The sequence below is a fragment of the Micropterus salmoides genome, unplaced genomic scaffold (assembly GCF_014851395.1).
Source record: "Micropterus salmoides isolate LMB-PRFRI ecotype aquatic unplaced genomic scaffold, ASM1485139v1 Ms_hic_scaffold_2837, whole genome shotgun sequence".
NCBI classification, from domain to species: domain Eukaryota; kingdom Metazoa; phylum Chordata; class Actinopteri; order Centrarchiformes; family Centrarchidae; genus Micropterus; species Micropterus salmoides.
This window is the reverse complement of record NW_024042081.1, coordinates 1-17,649: the sequence shown is the minus strand read 5'-3', so window position 1 is coordinate 17,649 and position 17,649 is coordinate 1. Positions and strand designations below refer to the sequence as shown.

The window sequence follows — 17,649 nt, the reverse complement described above, 5'->3', positions numbered from 1 at the left end:
AAGTTTTGCAGACTGAATCATAGAACTTCTGTTGCAAAACTGTTTGCAATTAATGGGTTAGACATTTTCAAATCGGTCAACGCTAACTTTAATTTCTTTAATGAGAAACATTCATGAATTAATTTACAGATATACAAAACTAGCTGTTAAGCACGAACTGAAAAACAAATCCACAGCTGTACACAAGATGTTCCACATGGTCAGTTTAGCTTTAGATCCTGTTTCAAGTGCACATTCCTGCTGAAGTGTGAAGTTCACTCACACTTAATTTAATGATCCAATGTTGATTCTTAAGTATCAATGAGGGTGGAAGTATAGTATCCTGTTGGCATTTTGATAACAGGATAGTATAGGTGTAAACCAAACAATAAGACAGAACTTGGAAACAAACTCCAAAAAGCAAAAGCCTCAATATTTCGTAAGCGGTTTCAAGCCTCCGTCTGTCTCGTTACCTCATCCTCAAAGTGCCACAAATTCTAGATAAAGAATCATGTTCATCATGTTTCCCTTTCCCACAATAAGGCCATAATGAAGGCAGCTTTTGTTAAATCTGAATTGGCCTCAGTGAGTTTTAGAGTTTTGAGAAAGCTATCGTCTTTGGGCTCTTCTTCTCCATGGCCGCCTGAGCTGATTTCATCAAATCTTGAGTCTGAAGCATGCTCATGTTCCAGGTAGCCTGGAAAAGGATAAACAAGGTTGTGATGGAATCAAGTGTTAACTGCATTTAAAAAAACGATTAAAGTTAAAAGAAACCCTCCATCATTGTTGTAGTAGATGTTCTTACCATGTAGTTCAGCCCCTCTGCTACACTGTGGTCTCTGGAATAGATGAGGTTTATTTTGGTTCCCTGCACAGCTACAGGGCTGCGACCAGCGATCTCCCCCGCCATCTCTAGAGCTCCTGCCATCATGGCCTCTTTATCTGCAAACACTCGGCTGTAGGGGAGCGTTTCCAAGTAAGAGACCAATTACTTAAAGTGATAGTTGCTCTTTGAAATTGAAGTTTGAATTTGGTTGAATCCATCCCTAACAGACTGGCGTCTTAATTAAATCCAGATGTTAAATCTACAGTATCTGTAACACTGAGGAAATAAATTATTTGTGCATTAATGACTTTTAAGCTGATCTAGCACCATTATGCAACAACGCCACCTGCTGGCAGAACAAACAGGTTTGTTCTCAAACACAGAACAGTCTGGTGATCCTGCATAACCAGATTATCATGGTCATCTACCCTAGTTAAACATGAGCCTGCTTCATAACATCAAAAAACCTAAATGATCCTGACAATATCAGACTAATCCTAAAAATCAAACAAATGTTCAGTGAACACAATACTATTTAATAAAAGAAACCACTAATATAGAAGTACCTGACCAGTCCGCTGCTCTTGGCTTCATCCGCGTACATCTTCCTGGCGGTCAGAGCCAACTCATTCACTAAACTGTAGAAAATGGGGGAAGTTAATCACATAACAAAATTAACTTTATTGCATACATTGAAAGGGTTTTAAACATGTAACTTTAAAGCCATAAGAATCTAAAAGTAGTGAATTTGTAGCTTAATAGGTGTAAATTTTGTATGTTGTCTTCCCACCAGCTCTTTGAAATCTCAGCAGTTACTGTAAACTGTTTTTGTTTATCTGAATGTATAATCTTCCTGATTCATACAGTTTTAGTCTGTCTGGTCACATTATTAGCCTAATAAGAATTGACAGGAGGTGAGTGTTGAACAGTGCAGGACTATTACACGTGAAACATGTACAGTTGGAGGGTTTGTTAACCATAAAACTCCCACGGACTTTATAACATGTCAGAAGAAAGGAAAAAGAGCTGGGGGGAAAATGTTGAGCTGTAACTGTTCAGTCTGTTTTGGGGTTTGTTGAATGGATCTGTCTGATTCAGGTTATTGATACTTAGTGTTCAGCACAAAAACTTTTTGTAGGTTTCTTTTTGGGTTGAACTTTGAGAAGCTGCTCTGTAGTTCTGTTTTTTGGAAGCTCATCCCACACTAATATAAAGTTTATGGCTGTGAGACATTTAACACTTTCAAGCACATGCCAAAAAAAATATTTTCCAACTTGTGCCTAAATGAAGATATGCTTGAACAGTGTGTGTGTGTGTGTGTGTGTGTGTGTGTGTGTGTGTGTGTGTGTGTGTGTGTGTGTGTGTGTGTGTGTGTGTGTGTGTATGGCAACCTACAACACAAAGCTTTGTTGTTTCCATGGTCGTCATTGAGAAATCAATATTGATTTTTGGCTTATTAATGAAGATTTCTGTCATTTTAAATGCTTTACACACAAACACATTACATCACACGTGTTCCTACATGTGGCCTGTAACTAACAGTAAGTAAAAGATGACCTCATCCCCAGACTCTGTTCTTTATTAATAAAATGGTCTGTTTACCTGCGGCTGCCGATGACTTTTGGAAGTCTCTGGAGCGTTCCAACATCCGCTGCAAGTCCAATATCAACTTCCTGTAAAGCAAAGCAGATTCCTAACTATCATCAGAACATCATGTTTTTCACCTGCATCCTTTAACACAAAGCCGTCTATTGATGTTTTATTAATGCTTTATTCTTTTAATTTTTACTTTCTTGAGCAAACATCACTGAACACGTTTTTTTTCCATTCACATAGCTTTTTTTGTTTTTCTATGGAGCCTCAAAACTGTAACTATAACTGGATACATCAGTAAACTATGTGACAACTCCTGTGTGTCTACTCGGCCAGCCCCGTTTGGTCTCCTCCTCTTTCAGGAAGAAGCAAACTGTCTTCTTTTTCGAGGTGTCAAGGCCGTCCAAATTCTAAAGTTTCCAGAGAGTAAGTGTTTGCTCGCAGCGAGTGTGCGATAGGCTGTCCTGGGAGGAACACAGCAGGTGAAATTAAAGGGTAAAGAGCTCAAAAAGAGAAATGCGGGGTGGTGGTGGCGCATAGATAAGATGCTTGCCTTTGGTGTGGGAGACCCACTGCAAGACATCCACCATTGTGTCCCTGAGCAAGACACTAAACCTCTAGTTGCTCCAGAGGCGTGCGACGTCTGACATGTATAGCAATTGAAAGTCGCTTTGGATAAAAGCGTCAGCTAAATGTAAATTAACTGCAAAGGAGGGAGCTGTGGCAGCAACATGTGGTAAAAACACGAGTAAGTAGTTAAAGATAAAATAAAAGCTGTCAGATAAGACATGGAGAAACAGTTTGACCAACAGGTAGATAATACTGACATACGATATAGCCTTTAGTGGGGAAAAAGTAGTCACAGATGGAATAATGATCCTGTTAGATAAGGTCTAAATAGATATGCCCCCACACGAAGAAACGTACACAGCAAGTGGAAGGAAGATAAGTAAGTGCATTTAAGGGCCAGTACAGGCAGAGAAAGAAGAAGAATTAGGGTCTTAAAAGGGTTGAGTTAAGATAAAAAGGAGAGATGGAAAAAGAGAGGCTATATTGGATAGGGAGGAGACGAGCGCTAGACTTGAATAGAAAAAAACAACAACTCCCAAACAAAGAAGTTTAAAGTTGATGGCAGGAAGATGAGTCTGGGTACAGACCAAGGCACCTGCAAAGCACAACAAACCAAGAGACATGACGACAGCGAGACAGAGCTACAATGGACAAGATGGCAGCTCTAAAGTTTCATGCTGGAAGAAGGTGAGAGAGCAGCTTCAAAATGGACACAGTGGAATCTGACTATGGGGAAGAGAGGGAGGGCCAGAAATGAGCAGTGATGCAGGAGGCGTTCCACAGAGAGGCGTGCCAACCTGATGCATCACAGGCCCAAGCCCACCTCTGCTGACGTTAACGTCTTCCCAATGCTGAGGACGCGGCCAGTCAGACCACCCCTACCATCTACAGTTGAATCATAAAGAGGACAACACCACCTTAAAGACTGCGAACCTAACAGCACGAAGTTTAAAAGGTCAAGAACGCTTCACAGTGAAAATGAACTGAACAGCCAAAAATGCTCTCACATGTGACCGAGTGCTGACAGAAACTTCACCAAGGAAGAGCTCTCTGTCTCACCAAGACTGTCCGAGGCCTTGAAAACTGCAACATTTGCTGAAAAAGAACAGTTTGAAGACTGACCTCGAAAGAGTTTGGGAGTAGGAGTGTTGATAATTTGTAGGAGAAGAAAAAAAGAAAATAGGGACTGATGTTAAATCCAAAAAAGACAGAAAGAATAAGGTTAGCTCAGGATCTATAAAATAGATAGATATGTCATTAGTAATTGATTAATTAACACAAATATACTGAGTTAATAACTTTGGTGTCCTACTCTCCTCCATCAGCCACCTGTTACTGAATTTCAGCAAAAAGGGATCAGAACATCAGGCATTCCTTGTGTTTTAAACAGAGATTTAGGAAAAGGGGATCCAGTGGGATTATTTTATAGTAAAGCTGTTAGAGATCAGCTCTGCTCTGGGGGAGGAACAGCCAGCGCAGAACTCCTCAGTGTAGCAGATACAATGACAGGCAGCCTTTCAGGCTTGATTTTAAAGAGGCTGAAAGGAGAAGCCACATTGAAGCCTTTATAAAAGCAATTTCAGCAGCACATTGCTACTGCATGCTTAAATTTGATTGTGAGTCTTAAATCACGATTGACCTTTGTGATGTATTCCACAGGAACAACCAAGCAACTGTAATGATAACCTGAGACACGTGTGTGATGCTGAACACCTGAGTTAATCTATGTCTTCTTTCTGTTTTTGTAGGTATTATTAGTAAAGTAGTCTGAAGTATGGAAGAATTTTAGTGCACTAATGAACAATGGAGTTTTATTTCAAGATTTACTATTTGTACGTCCAATAGCAATGTAATTCAATACACAGATATACAGGGCGTTAGAAGGGTTAAATTGCAAGCATCTAGGAAGCAAACTCATGTTGAAAAAGATAGATATTTTCCTCACAGATAGGAAAGTTTCCAAACTACAAACAGTAGGATAAAGCTCACTTATTGGTAATAGTAAGATACAGTTGCAAGCAAGGTAAATACTTCTTCGCAGCCAGTCAAAGGCCACTCTCCTATGAGGCCTCGTGAGGCAGACGCAGCAGCAGGCAAGATCAAGCACGACCTGCACCACCACAGAGACAACTTTGAGTCCAAGTGAACCAGCAAAGGGAAGAACAAGACTGAAACTACAAACGACTGAGCGCCCTCAAATTGGTACCCAAGAAACCTGAGTGCCAAAAAGAGTTCCACAGTACAACAGGCAACTTTCAAAATAGACATCATACATGTTTATCGGACATTTTGAACCATTCTGAAGTGTCGCATGAATGATTGTCGAAACATTGTTATGTCTGGTTACTGTATTGTTACACAGAAAGTTCACTATGCACCCTGTGTAATTGTTAGCTTGCTAAAGTATAAAAGGAAAGAACAGCTCACTGCATAAAGATATCATTTTGTTTCACGAGTGTAAACCATTTACAAGGTATCTCTCACTATATTATAGCACGTATGGGTAGTTTAATATGTTCATGCTCATTTAAAGGGTAATAAGGAGAGAGGAGTAATGGAAATCCTTGTCATTATAACTTGCTCAAATATGTTAGCAAAAGAAACAGCCCACCGCATGATTGATTTTACAACATGTAAACAATTTACACAGTATGATAGCATCAAAAACACTTGCAAAGGAAAATGTAGAAGCAGATTTTGTGAAAATTGTATTACAAGACATACATCAATCTAGTCCCATCACAGTAAGAATGTCCTGTTTCTAACACGGAGCACAAACAACACCAGTTTATTCCACAAAAGTCAGGTTGTGGATGAAATGATCAAGCGGAGGGCATGCAGAGGACACAGAGAGGAGGAGCGGGCAGTCAGGGACTTTCCCAGATCCAGGTGCAGTAGGAAAGAGAGCCAAGAGATGATGTGAAGCCAAGAAACAGAGCTATAAAAGGAGGTCCAAAAGGAGGTGAAAGTCAGTTGTTACATGGTTTTCATGTCGACTCGGGTCTCTGTTCTGGTAATACAATGGGGCTCTATTTAGCACCGATCTCTGACACACTCCGGTGGAAATTTTGTTTCTTGTTGCCGTCTGTCTTTGTTGATAATAAAATGTTGGTAAGAGTTCAAGCTTTCTTATCTGGCCCAAATCTTGAATCTTTACATGACAATCAGGGAGGGGAGTTTCAGCTGCAAAGCTTTTTAAAGCTGATCTGCTCCGTCCCCTCGCTCTCTCAGCTCCTGCAAGGTCACCTTTTGTTTGTTTCATTTTTCACTCATCCATGCATCCGCCTATGTTACTGATCTCACTCATTTCCACATAATATTGATTTGTTTATCTAAGAAGTTTAATAAACAGTTTTCACTGTTTGTTTGTACCACATCTCTGTTCTTCCACCTTCTTCTTTGTCTGAACTATGAGCCAATTCATAACTAGTGAATATCATCCATCGTCAACCGTCAACCCTGGACACTCGCCTGCCCATTGCAGGGCACACAGACACAAACAACCACTCACTCACATTCACACCTAAGGACAAATCAGAGTTGCCAGTTAAGCTAGCATGCATGTTTTTTGGACTGTGGGAGGAAGCCGGCAGACAAGGGGGGGGAACATGCAAATAGAAAGGCTTGGGACGACCAAGGTTTGAACCCCCTAACCTAAACCACTGCACAACCGTGCCGCCCTATGTAGTGAATACTTCCTAAAAGAAAAAAATTTACTTTTAGGCTAAATGGAAGTTATCACTATTGATAATGTGATTCCAGTGAATTTAGATTTTTTTATTTTATTTTTTATGATTTAGTCCTTGCGGAAATTCATTTTGTGTCATACAGCAAACGTCAGATGAACAACATCAACAAACTAACAACCAGACAACTGCACTGGCAACACAAACATCCCCCCCGAGTGCAGCGCAAGTTACGCTAAAGTGCAGCTCACCGACACCCCAAGATTCAGCTCTGTTTTATTACCTCATTGTTTGTTAAGAAATCTAATACTAGTAGACACAAATGACCTGCGGGCCCGGTTGGTTCGGAGAGATGGCACCTTAGACCTTCTGCCTGATGGTCACAGCTCATACTCGCCAAATAGGGGATGTGATACATCTCTAATAATCGCCTGCCCCTTCCTCGCCGATCGGGACTCGCAGCTCGTCGTCATGCTAGTTTGCTGTACCCCAGCTATTTTACTGGACATTAACTATCTTATGCTGTTTATTTTTATTATTCACTGACACTGTGAAATACCAGGCAATGGAACAAAAAGTTAGTATGCGTTCCACAAAAGGACCAAATATATTTCTCTGTCCACATTAAAAAGTCTCAGTTTAGGCATAAAATATAGACACTGCAACCTTTCTTATAAATAACACCTATTAAATAGTGGGAAATAGTACACACTGTACTCGGTCAGTCAAAAAAGACTCTACCGATCTGATGATGTCACCATTTACTCCTAACTGCAATAGTCTCTCCATCATAATATGGGGTCTGATGGGACTTAATGTAGATGAAAAGTCTACAAAAAGAACACATACATATTTGCTTGGGCCAGTCAAGATGACAATAAATGTTATGCAGCATAAATAAAGCATCCTCACATTGTTGAACTGACTAATGAAGGGTTATCATAGATGCGTAAAACTCACTCACTCACAGGATCACGATTAGCTAGGCGCACTCCAATACACTGCTTACAGTCACATGATGACGCTCGACAACAGACTAGAGGAAAACCAAACTGTGCTAGTTATCGTTTACTGATTCTGTCGTCCAAGTCAACACGTGTGTGAAATCTGAAACCTCCCAATTCATTCACCCATTTAGTGCCCAACAAGCTGTGAAATATGGTGATCAATTCCTGAGTTACAGCCAAAAACGTGTTTTGTGAGTTGAGGTCACACTTGACCTTCGACCACCAAATTCTAATCAGTTCATCCTTGAGTCAATGATTGTGCTAAATTTGAAGAAATTCCCTCAAGGAGTTTTGAGATTTACGAGAATCTGATGGATGGACAACCCGCAACCATAATGTCTCCCTGCACGCTTAAAAATATTGTTAGTTGAATAATTACAATGAAGTGTAAAAATAAATTTGAAGTATACTTTTACCGTCATTCAGGGAATACAAGTCATTTAAACTTCATTTTAACATTTCACATTTCTTGTTTTTAAATTTAGATGGGCGTGTACATACCTTTACCTGGAACCATGCGTCCTGGGTACACAGGCGGATGTCACAGGCTGTGACCAGGTCAACACCTGCCACAGAGCACAGCATCCACAGTTAACATGACAGTGTGTAAACTCACTTTTCTTTTCTCTGCCCGTTTAAAAGTACACAACCTCCAGTCAGGTCAATCTTTGCAATAGCAGGTAATTGTACCATTTTCAGAACACTGACTTATCTAAACTGATGGCTTGGGGCCTGTTTCACAAAGCAAGTTAGGCTCAGTCTGGCTGTTTCTGGCCATCGTTGTATCCTGAAGCTGATTATCAACTGGCTCAGTTAATTTGGATTTTCCAATCCAGCAATGAGGCAGAGTTGTAAATCACAGGTAATATCAGATTCAAGAGGGGATTGTTTCATATGATACTGCGTTACACAAAACTAGGACAGAAGCTGCATTAACATGAATGATATTCAAATATTAATAGTAAGATTAAGTGTGGGAATTATTGTCAAGGCCAGGGGTTTTCAAAGTCTGAGGACAGTGGGCCTTATATTAATTATTGTAAACCACGGTCTAAAGTAAAATAGTAATAAATAATAAGAATGAGGATTTTTAGCTCTCTGACTATAAAGCAGTCGTTACCTGTATTTAAATGTGCTATACAAATAACTTATTATTATTTAATTTAAAATCTAACTTATTATTAGTTGCAGTATAATAACGTGATGATGACGCCTTACCTCCCCCAATACAGGCTCCATGGACGGCCACCACAACAGGCTTTGGACACTACAAGACGAAAATAATAATCAATAGGATGACAGGAAAATACACTGACAACCCAACATGGTCAACGCCGTCCAAATTCAAAAATCAAATCTTGTAATTCCTCAGAGTGATAAACAGAAGCCCTCTTCACCTTCTCTATGACGGAGAACGCCTCTTGATATTTAGCAATCATTTTTCTGATGTTCCAGGAAATCCTGGCCGTGTCGTCGCCCTCTGGTTGGAGTACCTCGCTGGCCATGTCCATCAGGTCAATACCTGGGCGGTAACACAGCACAGAGAATAAGTACAAATTTACTACGAAGACAGTGTCACTAAAACAGCTCGATACCCACCGGCTGTAAAGAGCCGCCCTGCTCCAGAAACCACCACCACTCTGCAGTCTGGGTCTTCAGCTATCTCATTAAAGCAATCCACCATCTCACTGAGAGAACAACAAAACAAAAGCTCCGGTCAGTGTTGGGTAAACTGTTAAATAAATAAAGACTAGTATGAGTGGTTTACTTTTTAACATGAGTTTAATATTAATTATTTTAAAATGTTTCTTGTAATTTCTTTAGGATGTGCTTTAGGATGGATAACTGTTTTCAAAGAAATCCGTAGGCTAGTTGCTCTTTAAAATATGCAATACAATAATAAATTTGCAAATCTGAATATAACTTTTAAGAGGTGCTTTAACATTTATGGAATATGGATATTAATCTGATCTGAACTTTTTGGGAGATCAGTGCCAACACGTAATGATTATTTATGGCAATTTAACTGAGTAACATTGCTCAAAGGGATTTTTTTAAATACAGAGACTATCGTCAACAAAAATCCAATGACTGCCTTCAGACTGGACAAAACTCAGCTGCCAGGTTTTTAACCAGAACAAGAAACCGGATCACATGACTCCTGTTTTTGCTTCATTACTACATCAGGGGATCCTACATGTTTTATGGCCTCTCTCCCGGTTATCTCTCAGACCTTTTTGTACTGTCTCCACCAGCCCCTTGAGATCCTCGGGCAGAGGTCTGCCGTCTGTCCCAGAGGCCCGACTTAAAGCTAAAGGGGACAGAGTGTTTGCAGTCAGGGCCCCGAGGCTCTGGAACAGCCTGCCCGAGGAAATCAGGGCCCCTTCTTATAAACAAACTCCTTTATATTGTTTTTCTTGTTTTAATTTTTGTGTGTTGTATTTTCTGCCCTTGTAAAAGCACTAAGTTCCTGAAATAAATTCTAAGGAGGAGCTTTCACATTTATGGATATTTTATGTGATGTAACTGAATCTTCAATAAGCAAAACTTTTTGGGAGGTCAGTGTCGACACCCATCCCTAACACATAATGATTATTCAGCAGCTTAACTTAGTAACATTCCCCAAAGGGATTTGTTTAAGACAGACAGCACTTAATTAAAAAAATAACAGCCATGTTCATTTGTTTTAAGAGAGATTCTTGCCTCCAGAAGGCTTTGTTCATGGCGTTGCGTTTCTCAGGACGGTGAAGCTCTACGTGTGTGACGGACTCCGCTGGGTGAGTGATGGCCAGGGTGGTGTAAGGAGGGACGGGACCACCTGAAGACGGCGACGACGACATGGCCCTGACAAGAGCCTGACTGGGCAGCCACAACCCGCTGTCTGGCAGAAGAGAAACAGAAAAAATAATAAATAAAACAAACAGAATGAGTTATCCAGCAGGAAGAGATTTTAACGATAAGAAGTTACGTAGATTTAGAAGAGAAGAGCAGAGAACTGCTAAAGCTCAGGGCAGAAGAATATTTTATGATTTGATTATTGACCTTTTTGGGGGGTTGAACTGTTAGTTTGACAAAATAAGACATTTAAGAAGTCACCTTGGCTCAAAACAAGTGATGGATGTTTTTCACAATTTTGTGGAAGGGCTGGGAGATGTGGTCAAAAATGTTATCACAATAAGAAGTTTCATATATCAATAGTTATCAGGATAAATGTCAAATCAATATTTCTTAAAGTTAAAAGGCTGATTTCTGCTCCTGAGTGAAACCAAATGCTTATTTGTGGTTTTAAATTTTTCTTTATGGTAAGAATAAACACTTGATACCAAACAGTGGATCACTAAACAAGTCTATGTCAGAACATTTAAAACAATTATGATAAATCTTTTTTCAACAAAAATGCACAAGTAAAATTAAGCACAATCTATTTTCAGTCCCTTTTCCTCAAAGTAAATATCTTAATAGAAAAATAAGTGCTAATTTGTTTGTGAATCAAAAGAATGAAGTCAAACATTTAATGAATATTTGTTATATTTTTTTGGAGGAAAATTTTATTGCAATAATTATCATTGTAATTTTAATTGTTATTTTACACTGCACTACAATAAAAACAAGAATATCCTAAAACCAAAATCTGAAAATACAGATAATTTTAATTCACTAAATCTATGTTAAGTCCCAGAGGCAGTAGGACCTCACGCAGCGGTGCCAAGCCAAGTAGCATTGCATTGTAATATATTTGTCAAGCACAAGGTCTGCTTTTACAAGTGGAGGAAAGTAGAGCTGAAACAAATCGCTCCAAATAAAATTAAATGGCAACGAGTTTGATAAGTCATTATGTACAAGAAACAACTGTTTAATAACATAACCTTGAGCTTTTGGAAGTTGTGCTTTTTTCACTATTTTCTCACATTGGATGGACTTAATTAATTAATAAATAAATAAGTTAAATTGTAAATGAAATCAGTTTTATCTCCAGCAAGTGTAAAGTATAATAAAACAATATATCAACAGATGAGCTTAATACAACCCTGCATGTTGCATGCGATGCTCCCACTGGTGACCTTTCACCTACATGGCACTTCAGAGCTGTTGTTTACATCAGTTAAATAAGTATTCATCTACGAACTAGCACGAGCTGATACACCATGGAAAACGTGATAATTAACACGAGGTGCACATTTAAATTCAATGCATTTTATATAATAGTAACAAACAGCCGCAAACAAACACAAAACACGCTCACTTACATTTCGAGACGGCTGACCGGACAACGGCTGACAACATCTCCACGTGAACGTGTCGAAATCCAGATTATTTGATAATGAACGGAGATTAATGAACTTCACCTGCTTCCTTCTGTCTGTGCAGCTCAGCGTGCTGCTAACCAACGTTACTGAAGCTAACTAGTTATTAACAGCTGTCTTACCGAAAGTCTTTGGTGGTAAAGTTACCTGCTTGCACACAAAAAGCAGCCGATATACAGTCCTGCTGTGTGTACCAAAGGTTAAGACGCAGGTTGCAGCCAAACAAATGTAATAGTGTCCAATAACAAAGAAACTTTCATGACTCCTCCTTAGCTAGTTTTAGCCTGGTACGGTGGCCGACTGGGCTCATATTCACTGCTCGATAAAAAGGCGCTGCATTATGTGCTGTATAAAGTTATGCTCGTGTCTTTTGAGGTCAATATTTTGTTAATAACTTTTAAATACTGTGCTTATACCCTGGTTTATGTAACAATACTGAATTTAGATATGAAAACATTTTATGTAGAGTAATTAACCACTTATATTTATTCTTTATATGGACACAGCACACTTTGTTTTCTTGTTTTCTGTTCTGCTTTTTTTTTTTTACAACATAACATGCAGTATTGATGTGGTTTTTGTGGGTGGTAGCATCTATGACATGTACTAGTTTACTTTATCTCTTGTCTGTGTACTCAAAACAGCCCGTAGAGCAGCTGTAGCCTCGTCTGTTCACACTTTAACTGTTGTTTTCTGATAGTTTGACTCTTTTAATCAGCTGGGGTAAGTTGGAATTATTATTTATATTGCATAGGCTTGGCTATAGGATTAAATTTATGAGTTTTTATAATTGCATTTCATATTTTTACTTGTATTTGTATGAATTAGTAGTAGTGTGTACCTGCCCAGGAATTGCATGATGTAAAGTAGCTAAAAAGCATCTCCTCTCTATGATATTAATGTTTTTGTTCAGGTCATGTGTGACAGTATTACATTTATAAGTACTGTAGTATTCATGCACTCTTGTAGTATTGCACCTTGAAGTATGGTCACAATCTGATCTGTAGCTAGATACAGTTTGTTGTCCAATAACTACGTCTTTATGTTTGCTAATCTGGGTTTTGCTTGATGTCTGTGTATAATAGTTGTTTCACTATTATGATAAATAAACAACCTTGTAACCTTGTTTATATTTGTATTCTTCTATAAAATCTGTTTTTGTACAGTTAATATTGAGAGTTAAGAGTTAAATGTGTGTCAACATACTCACAGCGGTTCAGATTCTCACAAAGAGCCCAATCTTTGAGTTTTAGTGTGCAAAACTGTCTAAATTCTTACAGAAGTGCAAAATACAGTCCAGATCACTAAAGCATTGCAACATACTTAACTGGTAATAACTTCACAACCACGTGTCCTACATTTGAAATGTATGGGAGCTACTTACTGTGAATTGGGTTTTAAAGTTATACCTATATTTTCCAGTGTCACAGTATCACTGTAGCTTTAGCTTTACTGTAGCTGAGCTTTAAAGGATTAAACTTACAATACCATGTAAATATCTAAGTTTTGGTGTCCCGATTAAAGCTAATTTTGTGGTTGATATAGAACAAAAACAGTAAATCAATGCACTGAAGAACAGTCAGTCATCATTTTGCACTGTCACTGTGTTTTACATGGCTTTAAGTTTGTTTTATTCTCTCTCTGTTTGAAATGTACTCTGTTTTAATATGAAGCACTTTGTGTTTTTGAGAGGTGCTATATAAATAAAGTTTATTTTTAATAGGAACTTTATTGCACATGGTTTTCAACTACCTGGTTCACACGTTTAGAGGCTCTGCAGAGAAACGTGAGTTGATTCCTGCCCACTGGCATCACAGGGGCCTCGGACCTGGAGAAATCACATCAATCAATCACCTTGTTTGTTGCTCAACGTTTGAGGACAAACAGCGGCTTTAAGTAAGATAATTTACTTGATAATTTAGGTGTTCTTATAAATATTTTGTTTATTTCATTCTGCATGTGAATAAAACGTGTTGAGTGTTAAAATGTCGAGTTTACTTAACAACCTCATTTCATAGTTTAAAATAAAAAGTAAAGAGTCTCTCCTGAGTTTTGTGGGATGAGGAGGACACACAGTGGCAAGCAGACAAACTGTATTTAATTTGTTGTATTATGCAAATAACAAGAAGAAGTAGCCTATGAGTAGCCCACAGACTGGATTTTAGTGGATCTGATAATAGCTGAACATTTGACCACAGCTGGCAACTCGGGGAATGTAAATGTAATAATATTTCACTGTTTTAATTGACTTACTTATTTTTTTTAGTGAAACACGACTAAACAGTCAGTGAAACGTCAATTAAATTAGCCAAAATAAATAAATAAATACATAACTCCTTTTACCGTTTCTGCATTTTCCGCATGCGCATTTACATAATCCGCGTCTGTGTGGAAACGGAAAAGTTTTCGTGATACAAAATGTTAAAGACAATCTAATTGTGGTTATCAGATTTATTTTTTTCATTAGCCGAATCTTTGTTTTCACATAGCCCAATTACGGGATGTATAGTCGTTTTAAAAAGCGGTAGTTTCTGCATAAAGGGAACAAGGAAATAAACTGAAGGTGTCCAATTTTTCGACCTCATTCCAAAACAAAAGATTATAGACCGTTTAAATAGATGTGCTTAAAGTACTTTATGTTTCCTCACTTCACTGTATGTTATGAGGTAAAAGCACCATCAGTCCCCATTGTATGTTTGTGAAAGACTCCCACGTTTCTGATGTGCACAACTCATACTTACCTTTAACTGCAAACAAGTAGGTGGAAAAAAATAATGTGTACATCATGGTGTACACCAGCTTATATAATGTTTACATAAACGTGACACATTGAAAAAGCTACAATGAACAACAACAACGTTGTCTAAAATCAAGTGTTTCTGTAAATTGTAATAGAATAGACTTTATTTTCATGTGTACAACGAATATACATACACAAATAAATCTTCATATGCAAGTGAGCAATTGTAACAAAGAAATTTTCCCTCAGGGGTCAGTAAAGTATTTCTGATTCAGATTCTGAAAGTCACCTTCCTTAGAGACTTGATGTTGGGTCTAGAAGTCCCGTCTTAACTGACTGTGAGCTTTATTTACTATTTGCCCTTTTGTAAATACCTGTTTTAAAATCAAATATATATTTTATAAATTGTTGTCTGTGTAAACTGTTAAGCACAAATTCTGCAGTTGCATGAAGAGTGTAGTTTTCACTATTCTCCACCAGAGTGCGCTGGAGATCAGTTTGTAGTTGTCAGTAAACATAAAACACATTTTCTTCCCTCAGAAGACTTTTATATTCTTAAAGTTTCTTTTCACATTTATGCTTCAGATGACATTCATTTTTGTTTAATATACAAGTTACAGCTCTATTTCTGACGGTAAATAACAGAGTTCTCATGTTTTAAACTCCTATTGGACCAGATTGTGTCACATGACCAGGAAGTGTTGTGGAACTGCACATGCACCAACCTTATTTTGTTAAAATTACGTATTTTACTGCTTTTATTAGCTTTTTTTTAATAATTCTTTTACTTGTCTGCTTATCGTGTACTTTATTTTTGGTCTTATTGTGTGGAGTTAAAACTGAAACAGAAACTGAAAACCGTCAGTGAGAGTCCCGGTGCGAGGAATCACCTCCTTATCCCTGACCTTTTCTCAGTATCGCTTCTCGGCCTTTTGGCTAAGATCAAGTGTAGTATCTGTTCTTATCAGTTTAATATCTGATACGTCCCCTACCGGGGACCATATATTAAATTGATTTTTGGAGCAGGGAGATGGAATAGGGGCTTGCTCCGTCCACTCCACGCATCGACCTGGTATTGCAGTATCTCCAGGACCGGTGCACCCCCACTCTGTGTTCACAAATAAAATCAGCTTAATAGTTTGCTGTTCAGGTCACATTTGGTGCAATGGTTGTTCAAGGCAGTGCAATTCAGTTGTTTATCCAAGTTAATGTAGTAATATATTACAACATACCCATCGCAATTAAGTTTTGCATTCATAAGTGTATTCAAGTAATATAAGCCAATTGGACTCATTATTTAGAAGGAGAGCTTTTATGTAAAAATATATATATCTCACCTAATACATTGGGTGTAAGCAGAATTTTAATATTATGGCTGAATAAAGTGACGTTCATTTTAACTATTTATTGATGGATATCAGAATTAGCTTTATTGCCAATTAGGTTTACACATACAAAGAATTTGCTTTAGTGACTTTGTGCATAATAAAACAAAAATATAAATATAAAATTGACAAGATGCAAAGAAGAGGATAGGGGCTTGTTCCATCCCTCCATGTGTCAACTTGGTATTTCAGTTAGGGTTTTCTGATTGGTGGTCTCTAATAAGGCCAATCAGAAGTGCCGATCAGTTGATGCAATACTTATTATTATATATGATTGTTGAGTTGAAGGCTATCAAAAGTGAGCTGCAATCCTCAGCTGAAATGTATACGCGTGTGTGTGTTGTTCTCTGCCTGGTTGGCCATGAGTTTGGGTGGTAACGTCACAGTCATGAGCTAATTGGGTGTCGGGGCTGCACCTTAGTATAACTCGGGTGATGTTTGTGTGCAGTTGTCTGGTTGTTGGTCTAATTTCCAAAAGGACTAATAAATAGTAATATATATGTATATATGTATATGCTGTTGGGCTGGACTCATTTGTTGGCGGTAAATAGATACAACTGGTGATTTTAGGTTAGCTTTAGATGTGGAAATACACATTGCATGCTGGGAAATGTAGCCATTATTTGTCAAGTAAAATGTAAATAATCTCTTTCAGCCTTAATACAGAAATGTTTCTTCTGTATTAAAGTACTGCAGATTCGCACAACCAATAGCCTCTGGTTTTGGTAATTTACAGAAGGTCAGCACCCTCAGTCTGCATGGTATGTCTGTGAAAGACCCCCTCGTCTCTGATCTGTACAACTCATACTTACCTGGCAGGGGAGATACCATGATCAAGAAGGTGGTTCACCCAGGGTGAGGCTTAGCCATTGCACTCTGGTTGAGCTGACCTCTGCGAATTCCCCAAATGTGGGAATCTCGACTGCATAATTTCTGGTAGTGGGGACTGCGTTCGCGCTCCCCTGATAACATGTGAAATGAAAACTCAAAGCAAATATATGTGTTGTTGGGCTTTTCAAATCAGTGACCTGGATTAAAGGGCTCCTATCTGACATTTTAAAATAGTCTGCATTGGTCAGTGTATACTTACAGTGGGGAGAACAAGTATTTGATACACTGCTGATTTAGCAGGTTTTCGACTTACAAAGCATGTAGAGTCTGTAAGTTTTATCATAGGTACACTTCAACTGTGAGAGACGGAACCTAAAACAAAAATCCAGAAAATCACATTGTATGGTTTTTAAATAATTAATTAAATTTTATTGCATGACATGCAATTATATGATCACCTACCGCCAGTAAGAATTCCGGCTCTCACAGACCTGTTAGTTAGTGAATGTAACACGGGAGTGTGGCGTCAGAAAACAGACTGGGAGTTGTTGCAAAGTAAACGGCGACATGCACAGTACAAGTGTAGGCAGATGAGTGTTTTTTGCAGAATATTTTAATAAAAATTGATGTCAAAAACCCTGTCAGCCGCATTTTGTTTCTGCTTTGCAAGACCCAATCAGAGAGCCGAGCGTGAGCGGCTCCTCCGTTTTGGCCCGTCTTCACTAAAA

The 17,649-nt window shown here is 38.4% G+C and overlaps 1 protein-coding gene and 2 non-coding genes across 3 annotated transcripts; 2 read left to right on the top strand and 1 right to left on the bottom strand.

The window, feature by feature from the left end:
* Positions 1 to 64: 64 nt before the first annotated feature.
* Positions 65 to 12,231, bottom strand: LOC119882016 (delta(3,5)-Delta(2,4)-dienoyl-CoA isomerase, mitochondrial-like). The gene is made up of 10 exons (XM_038692032.1): positions 11,909 to 12,231; positions 10,365 to 10,542; positions 9,261 to 9,349; positions 9,059 to 9,183; positions 8,880 to 8,928; positions 8,163 to 8,227; positions 2,408 to 2,478; positions 1,372 to 1,443; positions 785 to 935; positions 65 to 676 (listed from the first exon to the last, which is right to left on the bottom strand). The coding sequence occupies exons 1-10, from the start codon at positions 11,943 to 11,945 to the stop codon at positions 572 to 574; spliced, it is 942 nt and encodes a 313-aa protein (XP_038547960.1). The 5' UTR covers positions 11,946 to 12,231; the 3' UTR covers positions 65 to 571.
* Positions 12,232 to 15,621: 3,390 nt separating this feature from the next.
* On the top strand, positions 15,622 to 15,811 carry LOC119882019. The gene has a single exon (XR_005440444.1). It is a non-coding gene; the product is annotated as a U2 spliceosomal RNA (small nuclear RNA).
* A 1,083-nt stretch (positions 15,812 to 16,894) lies between these two features.
* LOC119882018 lies at positions 16,895 to 17,057 on the top strand. The gene has a single exon (XR_005440443.1). It is a non-coding gene; the product is annotated as a U1 spliceosomal RNA (small nuclear RNA).
* The last annotated feature ends 592 nt before the right edge of the window (positions 17,058 to 17,649 follow it).

Coding starts and splice junctions, on each gene's coding strand:
- LOC119882016 (XM_038692032.1), bottom strand. CDS start 11,945: ATGTTGTCAGCCGTTGTCCGGTCAGCCGTCTCGAAAT. Junction 9,350..10,364: donor ATGAACAAAGCCTTCTGGAG/GCAAGAATCTCT, acceptor TTGTTCTCTCAG/TGAGATGGTGGATTGCTTTA. Junction 677..784: donor CAGAGGGGCTGAACTACATG/GTAAGAACATCT, acceptor ATCCTTTTCCAG/GCTACCTGGAACATGAGCAT.